Raw genomic sequence first — 13,021 nt, 5'->3', positions numbered from 1 at the left:
TTAATTTGTTCAACATTTTTCAACTATTGTCTTTCTCTGTTTGAGTCAACTACTCACACATTTTATGCACTGCAGTGCTAGAGAGCTGTAGTTTAAGCTTTCAGTACTAGATTCGTTCTCTGATCTTTTGATTGGGTGGACATGTCAGTTCATGCTGCAAGAACTCTAAAAGGTTGGAGTACGTCCTCAGGAAGTTGTCATAATTACTGTGTAAGTCTATGGAAGGGGGAGAACCATGAGCCTCCTAGGTTTTGTATTGAAGTCAATGTACCCAGAAGAGGACTGAAGCTAGCTTTTCTCCATTACACCATGGTGCTACACTACAGAGTGCTGCTGAGGCTACTGTAGACCATTGTAAAAAGTGTGTTTTAATCAATTATTTGGTGACATGAATATATTTAGTATAGTTTTATTGTATTTTTATCTTCACTGAGGAGGATGGTCCTACCCTTCCTCCTCTGAGGAGCCTCCACTAGTGTGAAGTGCATGTTTATGTGTGACATCTCTCCCTTCCTCCCCCTTCTTCACACTCGTGATTCATTCAGACTCACACTGACAGATTGTACACTTCAGCAAGCAATTGTTTAAAAAGGAACTAAACCGGGAAAACCAAAAACCTGGTGAAAACAGCCTATGTGGCATTGGTAGTAATCTATTCTAGTCCCCAACTTGACTGAAAAGTGTAAATAGGATAACTTTGGTCATAAAGTCAGTATTTTACAATACTAGAATGTCTGAGATTTAGGGGATCGATGATGTCTCTGCCTTCCTTGGCATATTTGAGAGTTGGGTTTGATTGCAAGTAATTCCAACTAACACGTGGGTGTTAGTTCATAAATTCTCTCTTGGGACGCACACTGACCATGGTAAAATGAGTTGGATGTTGGATATCTCTATGTGGCTAGTTAGTGACCATCAATAAATTACACAATGTACATACAGTATCAGTCAAAAGTCTGGACACACCTACTCGTTCAAGGGTTTTTCTTAATTTTTACTATTTTCTACATTGTAGAATAATAATGAAGACATCAAACTATGAAATAACACATATGGAATCATGTAGTATTTTTTTTTTAAGTAGCCTCCCTTTGCCTTGGTGACAGCTTTGCACACTCTTGGCATTATCTCAACCATCTTCACCTGGAATGTTTTTACAACAGTCCTTAACTCTGTGGTCCAACTCATCCTAAACCATCTCAATTCGGTTGAGGTCAGGTGATTGTGGAAGCCAGGTCTTCTGATGCAGCACTCCATCACTCTCCTTCTTGGTCAAATAACCCTTACACAGCCTGGAGGTGTGTTGGGTCATTGTCCTGCTGAAAAACAAATGGTAGTCCCACTAAGCGCAAACCAGATGGGATGGTGTATCACTGCAGAATGCTGTGGTAGCCATGCTGGTCAAGTGTGCTTTTAATTCTAAATAAATCACTGACAGTGTCACCAGCAAAGCACCCCAACACCATCACACCTCCTCCTCCAAGCTTCACGGTGGGAACCACACATGTGGAGATCATCCGTTCACCTACAGTACTCTGCGTCTCACAAATACATGGAACCAAGCATCTCAAATTTGGACTCATCAGACCACAGGACAGATTTCCACCGGTCTAATGTCCATTGCTCGTCTTTCTTGGCCCATGCAAGTCTCTTGTTATTATTTGTGTCCTTTAGTAGGGGGTTCTTTGCAGCAATTCGACCATCAATGACTGATTCACACAGTCTTCTCTGAAAAGTTGATGTTGAGATGTGTCTGTTACTTGAACTCTGTGAAACATTTATTTGGGCTGCAATCTGAAGCTGGAAACTCTAATGAACTTATCCTCTGCAGCAGAGGTAACTCTGGGTCTTCCTTTCCAGTTTCATCATAGTGCTTGATGGTTTTTGAGACCGCACTTGAAGAAACTTTGAAAGTTCTTTTAATGTTCCAGATTGACTGACCTTTATGTCTTAAAGTAATGATGGACTGTCATTTCTCTTTGCTCATTTGAGCTGTTCTTGCCATAATATGGACTTTTACCAAATAGGGCTATCTTCTGTATACCACCCCTACCTGTTTGGCTCAAACACATGAATTAAAGAAATTCCACAGCTTAACTTTTAACAAGGCACACCTGTTAATTGAAATGTATTCCAGGTGACTACCACATGAAGCTGGATGAGAGAATGCCAAGAGTGTGCAAAGCTTGTCATCAAGGCAAATGGTGGCTAATTTGAAGAATATTGTTTAGCACTTATTTGGCTACTACATGATTCCATGTGTGTTATTTAATAGTTTTGATGTCTTCACTATCATTCTACAATGTAGAAAATAGTACAATAAAGAAAACCTTGAATGAGTAGGTGTGTCCAAGCTTTTGACTGGTACTGCACATGGGACACTATTTTTTACATTTTAAAGTTCCAAATTTCAATGACTTAAAACCTCAAACCAATTGTAAAAATGTGTATGTAAAAAACATTGAAAAACATTTAATGAGAAGGTAAAAGGTATTGTCCCGTTTACGTTCTATAATTTATTGATGGTTCCTAAATCCCCATAGCAATATCCAACATTGAACTAACCACGGTCGCACACTGGCTAAAGCTAATTCGCTAAAGCTTACTAGCTTGCTAGTTACTTCCAGCCACAAATGAGAGAACGTCTCACTCTGACCATTTTGCTTGCCGTAGCAGAGCTGGTTAGACTGTTTACAAGTTATCTCAACCTGGTCTCAGAGAATTTCAAGTTATTCTGTACGTAAATCTGGGACACTCTATTTAGTATGGTATGTTACGTTTAGTATGGTATGTATTCATTTGTGAATATCCATCACCCATTTTGTATGATATGTTACAAATTAAAATGTATATTAAATGTTACAAATTTGCAAAACATAGAGGTTTTGTGGATGTGGTTGCTCGGCCAGGCACACATCCCTTTGTAGACAAACTAATGTGATGGCCGTTCAATCTCCCTCTCAACACGTCAATCTATGGGAGATGTGGAATAACTCAACTCCCCCCACCTGGTGACTTAAAAGCGCAATTGTAAGTGTGTTTTTATGTATGTATGTCTGTGTGTGTGTGTGTGTGTGTGTGTGTGTGTGTGTGTGTGTGTGTGTGTGTGTGTGTGTGTGTGTGTGTGTGTGGTGTGTGTGTGTGTGTGTGTGTGTGTGTGTGTGTGTGTGTGTGTGTGTGTGTGCGTGTGTATTCAGTGTATGGATGTGTTCAGAAGTTGCTTAATTAACTATAATTCAAATGCAGCTACGTTTTTTTAATTAAAGTACATACAGTGCCTAGTAAAAGTCTACACATCCCTTCGACAGTCTTCTCATTTTGCTGCCTTTAAATGCTGTGCAAGGTTGGTAGAATCTTATTTAAAATGATTCACAACTGTAATGGCTGCCAAAGGTGCTTCCACCAAGTATTAACTCTGGGGTGTGAAGATATACATCCTAATTTTATATTTCTTAGTAAATTGGAACATTTTCTATAATTTTTTCTTTCTGTGAAATTGTGGAGTAGGTTGTGTAGATTAGTGGGAAATAAAACAAATGCAATCTCTTTTTAGATGACATTTTAAGGCAGCAAAATGTGAAGACTGCAAGGGGTGTGTAGACTTTCACTAGGCACTGTATTCTCTCCATTATCAAAGCCAAGGACTGAAGCTGTGGGAGGAAAGCAGTGATATTGACAGTGAGCCAGACAAACAGACTCGGGGGCAGAACAGACAAGACAATCTAAAGGGAAACTGTTCTTTAATCTCACTATGCTGTACTTCACCATGCCAAATATGCTTCCCAAATGGCACCCTATTCCCTATGGGCCCTGGTCAAAAGTAGAGTTCTGAATAGGGAAGAGGGTGCCATCTGGGACGCAAACAAATTATTCATGCTCCTGGTATTTTTACCCAGTGGAGGTGTTATCTCTGTGACAGATCTTTACCTACATAACCTCTGACACTCCTGAATAAGACATGAAAATAAGGAGCAGGAAATGATGGAGCACAGGAAAGGTCTTCAATATCCTTATTATTAGCATGTAGCGAGTTCTGACCGACCTTTGAATCGGTATTTTGAGGACTGATAAGAATGTGTAATGTCCATAGGTCCAGAGTATCTTCTAGCCTGACTTTTAAATCTCAAATACACTACAAGTTAAACATTTTCTTCAACGCAGGAAAGTTCTCCTGGAACAGGGTGATCAAATAAAGAGCCTACATCTGTATATGAGAGTAATGCACTCTTGTGTGGTGCATCAATTCGTTAATACAGTATGTCATCTTTGTTAAGTGCATTCATGTTAAGTGTGACCATGATATTAGAGTGTATTGTAATCATCTTCTGAAGAGGTGTCGATTGAGCTCAGTTCCGGTCACTCGTCCCTTCCCTCTTATTGTAATGAGGCTATTCATTGTTGTAGTATGATTGGGTGATGTATCCTCTGCTGAGCCAGTGGAAGAAGTGTAGTGTTTAAGAGTGTGAGCAAATAGATACACACACATACACACACTTACAGACTCTTTATGCTGCTAAATGAAAAGGTTGGATCGTGTGGATCAGGTCAGGCTTTAGCCTAAACTCTGAGTGGGCGAACGCAGTGAGGAATTCATTACCAGAGGCTAGAGATCCCTCCACGCAGGTCGCTTCAGGCGTGCTCCTCAAGTAGGGAAAATCGAATTCCCCTGGTCGAAACTCCTCCCTTTGTGGCATTGGTGGAGAAATTAGGGCTTGGTGGGTGGGTGCCTCTAACTATCATACATCCGTTGGTCTGAACCCTCTACTCATAGCAGTGTTAAATCCCACTGAGGCCTGTGTTGGCTGCGTGCCAAATAGCACCCCATTCCCCTTCATAGTGCAATATTTTTAAACAGAGCCCTATGGGCCGTTTGGGACGCAGCCATGGACTAATCCACCCAAAGCCTACGCTGCACTCTGTCCCTAAGCTCAGGTGACCCTCTCCACTCTTTCTTTTCTCTCTGTCCTCCTCCCTTGCTCTCTCCCTCTCCACTTTTCCTCTCCATTTGTTCGGAAGAGTAAAAGGTTGTGTCCATTTCAAAGCTTCTGTCCTTAAAGTCTGCCGTTGGACTTTATAGTGAAGACTGTCACGGATCCCTCCGGAACTTTCATCACGCACACCTGTCCCCTATTTCCACTGATTAGTATTTGTATATATGTGCCCTTTGGTTTCCATTGGGGGTTGATTATTGTTACAATGTCCATTGGTGCGTGTGAGTACCTGTGCTGTGTGTTTTGGGCTTTCGTGCCCTTGTGGATTGCGCAGGTGATTACGGGTCTCGTCCCGTGCGTTAATCATGGTGCGCCTGTGTATTTATTCGATGTACTCCTCGCTCTTTTGTTTGGGTTTCAACCCTGTGTTTTTGTTACGTGTTTGTTTGGTCTTCGTCCCCGTGCCTTTACACGGCACACCGTCATTTGGGTTCAGTAAAGAAAACTATTACGCATTCCTCCCGAATCATTTATACCAGCGTGCCAAAGACTTCACTGTGAGAGAAGTCTTGTGACTAATGTATATCCTAATCTATATAATAATCACAATTCCTTTCAGCTACAATGGGCTACAAGTCAATTGAAAGAGTGTGTGTGTGTCTGTATGTCTGTATGTCTGTTTGTCTGTTTAGCCATGCTGCTTGTCTCTGCCCGTCTGAAGGGGGTGGACACTTCCTCCACTGTTTCACTCCTCATCCTCCCCATCCTCCGCTCCCAAACACCAGCCAATCACCACCAAGGACAAGCCTCTGTAGGGTGCCATTTGGACAAAGACTGTGTTTTCTCTGGTATCAGCAAAGTCCATTATCCACTGTGTCGGACTCACTCTGTTCAAAGGAGTTATGGAACTGTTATAGAAAGTGTTTCGCACAAGCAGCTAAGATTAGGCCATCAACAACCTGTTAAATGTAAAAACAAAGGTGCTATGTAAATTAATGAGTAGCAGATTACTATAACATACCTCCCCAATTATGAATAATAACAAAAAGTTAGATTGCATTTTGACTCCATTTCTTAGCTAAGTAGATGTTCCCTTTGATGGAAACTAGACTATAGACAAAGGAAGTTGCAGGTACACCACATATTATCATCTTAAATATATTTTATTTGTTTAAAACTAAGAGAGTGGGTATGCAGTGCATTCAGATGGATTGATTGTATACATGCACAATTCTTTAGAGTGTGTGTGTGATGATGGACAGATTAGTGTGTGTGTGTGTGTGTGTGTGTGTGTGTGTGTGTGTGTGTGTGTGTGTGTGTGGTGTGTGTGTGTGTGTGTGTGTGTGTGTGTGTGTGTGTGTGTGTGTGTGTGTGTGTGACCAGTACGAACACTGTTGCTATAAAACACCCAAAAATCACAGTAATTCCAGTAAAGATTGTGTTTGAAAAAACAGAAATAGTGACACACCGTCCGTCATAGTTTTTTTCCCTTACATATCATTGTCTTTCAGTTTATTCAGTCACATTCCATTTTCCCTCTCTCCATAGTTTGATGTGTGGTCAAAGAGAAGTTAGACTCTGGGGATGTGTCCCAAATAACACCCTATTTCCTACAAAGTGCATTACTTTTGACCAGAGCCCCCTATGGGCCCTGTTCTAAAGTAGTGCACTAAATAGGAAATAGGGTTCCATTTGGGATGCATGCAAAGTCTGGTCATGATGACCTCAGCGGTCAGCATTCATCCTGCGTAATTTGGCCGGCAGGTTGTCCTCTGGTCGGCCCCCTCCTGAGGGCAGAGGGGTGTGGATGCGGGCGGGGACGGGGGCTGGGGTGGGGGGCAGCTGCAGGTCTCCAGTGGACTGGGTCATAGGTTCAAAGCCCAGTTTCAAGGCCTTGAGCTGCAGCCGAGCTGCAGCCTCTGGGCCGGGGGAGGAGCTGAGACGCTGCAGCTTGAGAGGCAGGTCTCCAGTACTGCAGGCCTTCTCAGAGTGCTGGGAGCTCAGCATCAGAACCTTCCTCTGTAGGTCCTCCTTCCCAGACGAGCTCATCCTCTGAAGCTTACTGGGCAGCCTGGACTGCCCCGCCCGCTCCTCCCGGTCCGTAGTGTTGATGCAGTCCACAGAGAAGACCCGGGCACGTCGGGCGTGCCCGTGGCTCTCGCCCAGCGTGGGGGTGGAGAGGGGCGAAGGCAGGGAGGACTTCTCGTCGTGATCCTTGACGCTGTAGGGTGGGGTGTTGACCTCGAAAGTGCTGTGGAACTGGGAGTAGTCCACCCTGAAGAATCCCTCCTCCAGAGACATGACGGGCAGGAAGCGGTGGCCCCACAACACCTCATCCTCCGTGTACGATGTCCGCGCCTGACACGTCATACCTGAGAGAGAGGGAGAAAGAGAGAGAATTAAAAAGTGAAACTCAGTCTCTAGCATTGACTAGGCAGCACAAACACAGGTGTTAAATAGCTTTGTCATTTTTTATAAATATGATGAAAATACTGTAGAGTTCAGTTAACATCAAACAGTAAGGCATGAAAGAAAGGAAAAAATGATGCAGCAACCAACCCCCTCCTGCTTATCTCATCCTCTCCCTCCATCTCCCTTCTCTTTCTTTCTTTTCCACTCTCAGCATGTGTGGAAACAATTCAGTCTTTGAATTGTTGTCTGACAGCATGAGAAAAAAGCAATTTCCCTGACACAGACCTGCTTTGGCACAGACCTCCCTCACTCTTGCCATAGAGGGGAGATTTAAATACTGATGCGCCCGTAAATCTAGCTGGAAGACGTTTTCCGTTCCTCTGATGGCTCATAAAAATGGCCACGGCACTGTTACTCATCGAACCGTTTCCACTAATAGGTATGGCTGAGGCTGACCCTGAGACAAACAGATATTGCACTCACTGTTTACAACCCTCTGCCTCTGCAGAGTGTGGGGCCATTGGCTCAAATGAGCTTGATGGAGACAGCTGACTAAAGGACATATTGGCTGCAAGTCGTTCTAGGCTGAGAGTCATAGCTGGATACTTTTCTTTTCTATATCTAGCTCTGTCTCAATGAAACCACATCCTACCTGATTCTACAGCTGTTCTTTTGTATCCATGGCAATCACTAGAGGCCAAAGGTGACTCATCCCTTTGATCAGTGTTGTAATGCATTTAGTTATAATTACCAGTTGTTTATTTCTGCTCAGGCTAATAAGGAATCTTCTAACACCACCTTTACCAGATCTATACCTTGATGCTGCAGGAGCCTTGGGTCCTCGCCTCGACTCACATCACTCCTATCAATGGTACTAATAGCCTTACTCATATAAATAAGTTGAATCTAGTCTACCATAAACAAAACATGATAATCCTAAGTAAAGAGCAGTAACATTATAGCAGAATTTGCAGCACCCATGCATCAATAAAAATAAAACATGTAGCACCTGTAGCCAAGGAAAGGGTAGTCTGGTATTGCTGTTTGCATGATGTTCTATAGTCCTATATGAAAAGGTGGTTGGTTACATTACATCCTGGTCCTATTTAAAAAGGTCTCTAAGAGTCAGTCAGATAATGACCGAAGCATCATCCTGAGCACAGCCTTCTCTGGGTGCCTCATTAATAAATGCATTGGCGACGTCGTCCCAACAGCAACAGTACATACATATCCCAACCAGAAGCCATGGATTAGAGGCAACATACACACTGAGCTAAAGGCTAGAGCTTCCACTTTCAAGGAGCGAGACATTAACCCGGACTCTTATAAGAAATCCCATTACGCCCTTCGACGAACCATCCAACAGGCAAATCGTCAATACAAGACTAAGATCGAAGCCTACTATATCAGCTCTGACCCTCGTCGGATGTGACAGGGCTTGCAAACTATCATAGATTACAAACAGAACTCAGCCACGAGCTGCCCAGTGACATGAGCCGACCAGACAAGTTAAATGCCTTCTTTGCTCGCTTCGAGGCAAGCAACAGTGAACCATGCGTGAGAGAACCAGCTGTTCCGGAGGACTGTGTGATCAAACTCTCCTTAACTGATGTGAGAAAGACCTTTAAAGAGGTTGACATTCACTAGGTCACAGGGCCAGATGGATTACCAGGATGCATACTCTGAGCATGCGCTGATTTTCAACCTCTCCCTCACCAAGTCTGTAATACCTACATGTTTCAAGCAGATAACCATAGTTCCTGTGCCAAGAACGCTAAGGTAAACTTTATGAATGACTATCGCCCTGTATCACTCAAATCAAATCAAATTGTATTGGTCACATACACATGGTTAGCAGATGTAATTGCGAGTGCAGCAAAATGCTTGCGCTTCTAGTTCCAGTGCAGCAATATCTAACAAGTCGTATCTAACAATTCCCCAACAAACACCTAATACCCACAAATCTAAGTAAAGAATGGAATAAGAATCTGTGCCTCTTTGCTTGACTTCATGGGAAAATCAAAAGAAATCAGCCAAGACCTCAAAAAAAAATTGTAGACCTCCACAAGTCTGGGTCATCCTTGGGAGCAATTTACAAATGCCTGAAGGTACCACGTTCATCTGTACAAACAATAATATGCGAATATAAACACCATGGGACCACGCAGCCGTCATACCACTCAGGAAAGAGACGCGTTCCGTCTCCTAGAGATGAGCGTACTTTGGTGCGAAAAGTGTAAATCAATCCCAGAACAACAGCAAAGGACCTTGTGAAGATGCTGGAGGAAACAGGTACAAAAGTATCTATATCCACAGTAAATCGAGTCCTATATCGACATAACCTGAAAGGCCACTCAGCAAGGAAGAAGCCACTGCTCCAAAACCGCCATAAAAAAGCCAGACTACGGTTTGCAACTGCACATGGGGACAAAGATCATACTTTTTGGAGAAATTCCTCTGGTCTGATGAAAGAAAAATAGAACTGTTTGGTCATAATGACAATCTTTTTGTTTGGAGGAAAACAGGGAGGCTTGCGAGCCGAAGAACACCATCCCAACTGTGATGCACGGGGGGTGGCAGCATCATGTTGTGGGGTGCTTTGCTGCAGGAGGGACTGGTGCACTTCACAAAATAGATGGCATCATGAGGTAGGAAAATTATGTGGATATATTGAAGCAACATCTCAAGACATCAGTCAGGAAGTTAAAGCTTGGTCGCAAATTGGTCTACCAAATGAACAATGACCCCAAGCATACTTCCAAACTTATTGTGGGAAGCCTGTGGAAGGCTACCCGAAATGTTTGAACCAAGTTAAACAATTTAAAGGCAATGCTACCAAATACAAATTGAGTGTATGTAAACTTCTGACCCACTGGGAATGTGATGAAAGAAATAAAAGCTGAAATAAATCATTCTCTCTACTATTATTCTGACACTCTTAAAATAAAGTGGTGATCCTAATTGACCTAAAACAAGGAATTTTCATGGGGATTAAATATCAGGAATTGTGGAAAACTGAGTTTAAATGTATTTGACTAAGGTGTATGTAAACTTCCAACTTCAACTGTATGAGATGAGTAATGTGAGATATGTAAACATTATTAAAGTGGCATTATTAAAGTTATTAGTGTTCCATTTATTAAAGTGGCCAATGATTTCAAGTCTGTATGTAGGCAGCAGCCTCTCTGTGCTAGTGGTAGCTGTTTGACAGTCTGATGGCCTTGAGATAGAAGCTGTTTTCAGTCTCTTGGTCCCAGCTTTGATGCACCTGTACTAACCTCGCCTTTTGGATGGTAGCGGGGTGAACAGGCAGTTGCTCTGGTGGTTGTTGTCCTTGATGATACTTTTGGCCTTCCTGTGACATCGGGTAATGTAAGTCTCCTGGAGGGCAGGTAGTTTGCCCCAGTGATGCGTTGTGCAGACCGCAACCCCCCTCTGGAGAGCCCTGCCGACAGGATCCTCTCAGTTGTGCATCTGTAAAGGTTTGTGAGGGTTTTAGGTGATAAGCCAAATTTCTTCAGCCTCCTGAGGTTGAAGAGGCGCTGTTGCACCTTTTTCACCACTCTGTCTGTGTGGGTGGACCATTTCCGTTTGTCAGTCATATGTACGCCATGGAACTTAAAACTTTCCACCTTCTCCACTGCTGTCCTGTCGATGTGGATAGGGGGGAGTTCCCTCCGCTGTTTCCTGAAGTCCACGATCATCTCCTTTGTTTTGTTGATGTTGAGCCTTCTCCCTGTAGACTCTCGTCGTTGTTGGTAATCAAGCCTGCTACTGTTGTGTTGTCTGCAAACGTGATGATTGAGTTGAAGGTGAACGGGAGTACAGGAGGTCGATGAGCACGCACCCTTGTGGGGCCCTAGTGTTGAGGATCAGCGAAGTGGAGATGTTGTTTCCTACCTTCACCACCTGGGGGTGGCCCATCAGGAAGTCCAGGACCCAATTGTACAGGGCAGGGTTGAGACCCAGGGCCTCAAGCTTAATGATGAGCTTGTAGGGTACTATGGTGTTGAATGCTGAGCTATAGTCAATAAGCAGCATTCTTACATACAGTGCCTTGCAAAATGACTCATCCCCTTGGCGTTTTTCCTCTTTGTTGCTGCCTGTAATTTAAATGGATTTTTATTTGGATTTCATGTAATGTACATACACAAAATAGTCCAAACTGGTGAAGTGAAATGAAAAAAATTAGTTGTTTAAAAAAAAGATTGTCACATGATCTGTCACATCATCTCAGTATATATACACCTGTTCTGAAAAGTCCCAGAGTCTGCAACACCACTAAGCAAGGGGCACCACCAAGCAAGCAGCACCATGAAGACCAAGGAGATCTCCAAAAAGGTCACGGAAAAAGTTGTGGAGAAATACAGATCAGGGTTGGGTTCTAAAAAAATATCTGAAACTTTGAACATCCCACGGAGCACCATTAAATTCATTATTAAAAAATGGAAAGAGTATGGCACCACAACAAACCTTCCAAGAGAGGGCCGCCCACCAAAACTCACGGACCAGGCAAGGAGGGCATTAATCAGAGAGCCAACAAAGAGACCAAAGATAATCTTGAAGGAGCTGCAAAGCTCCACAGCGGAGATTGGAGTATCTGTCCATAGGACCACTTTAAGCCATACACTCCACAGAGCTGGGTTTTACAGAAGAGTAGCCAGAAAAAAAGCCATTGCTTAAAGAAAAAAAATAAGCAAACACATTTGTTGTTCGCGAAAAGGCATGTGGGTGACTCCCCAAAGATATGGAAAAAGGTACTCTGGTCAGATGAGACTAAAATTGAGCTTTTTGGCCATCAAGGAAAACGCTATGTCTGGCGCAAACCCAACACCTCTCATCACCCCGAGAACAACCTCCCCACAGTGAAGCATGGTGGTGGCAGCATCATGCTGTGGGGATGTTTTTCATCGGCAGGGACTGGGAAACTGGTCAGAATTGAAGGAATGGCGCTAAATACAGGGAAAATCTTGAGGGAAACCTGTTTCAGTCTTCCAGAGATCTGAGACTGGGACATAGGTTCACCTTCCAGCAGGACAATGACCCTAAGCATACTGCTAAAGCAACACTTGAGTGCTTTAAGGGGAAACATTTAAATGTCTTGGAATGGCCTAGTCAAAGCCCAGATCTCAATCCAATTGAGAATCTATGGTATGACTTAAAGATTGCTGTACACCCGCGGAATCCATCCAACTTGAAGGAGCTGGAGCAGTTTTGCCTTGAAGAATGGGCCAAAATCTCAGTGGCTAGATATGCCAAGCTTATAGAGACATACCCCAAGAGACTTGCAGCTGTAATTGCTGCAAAAGGTGGCTCTAACAAAGTATTGACTTTGGGGGGTGAATAATTATGCACGCTCAAGTTTTCAGTTTTTTTGTCTTATTTCTTGTTTGTTTCACAATAAAAAATATTTTGCATCTTCAAAGTGGTAGGCATGTTGTATAAATCATATGATACAAGCCCCCCTCAAAAAAAAAAATATATATTTTAATTCCAGGCTGTAAGGCAACAAAATAGGAAAAATGCCAAGGGTGGTGAATACTTTCGCAAGCCACTGTAGGTATTCCTCTTGTCCAGATGGAATAGAGCAGTGTGCAGTGTGATGGCGATTGCATCGTTTGTGGACCTATTGGGGCGGTAAGCAAATTGAATTGGGTCTAGGGTGACAGATAAGGTGG

The 13,021-nt window shown here is 43.2% G+C and overlaps 1 protein-coding gene across 2 annotated transcripts in view; it reads right to left on the bottom strand.

Annotated features, from left to right (window-relative positions):
- Positions 1–6,408: 6,408 nt before the first annotated feature.
- Positions 6,409–13,021, bottom strand: part of LOC115171051 (G protein-activated inward rectifier potassium channel 1-like) — a 38,436-nt gene continuing 31,823 nt past the window's right edge. The window contains exon 3 of one of the 2 annotated variants that reach the window (XM_029727516.1): positions 6,409–7,303. In XM_029727516.1, coding sequence (XP_029583376.1) covers positions 6,657–7,303 — 647 coding nt within the window. In that variant the 3' untranslated portion in view covers positions 6,409–6,656. The remainder of the gene's footprint in view (positions 7,304–13,021) is intronic. The other variant, XM_029727517.1, reaches the window with a different exon arrangement.

The sequence above is a fragment of the Salmo trutta genome, chromosome 32, assembly GCF_901001165.1.
Source record: "Salmo trutta chromosome 32, fSalTru1.1, whole genome shotgun sequence".
NCBI classification, from domain to species: Eukaryota; Metazoa; Chordata; class Actinopteri; order Salmoniformes; family Salmonidae; genus Salmo; species Salmo trutta.
The sequence above is the reverse complement of the archived record's forward strand: the minus strand, read 5'-3'. Positions and strand labels throughout refer to the sequence as shown.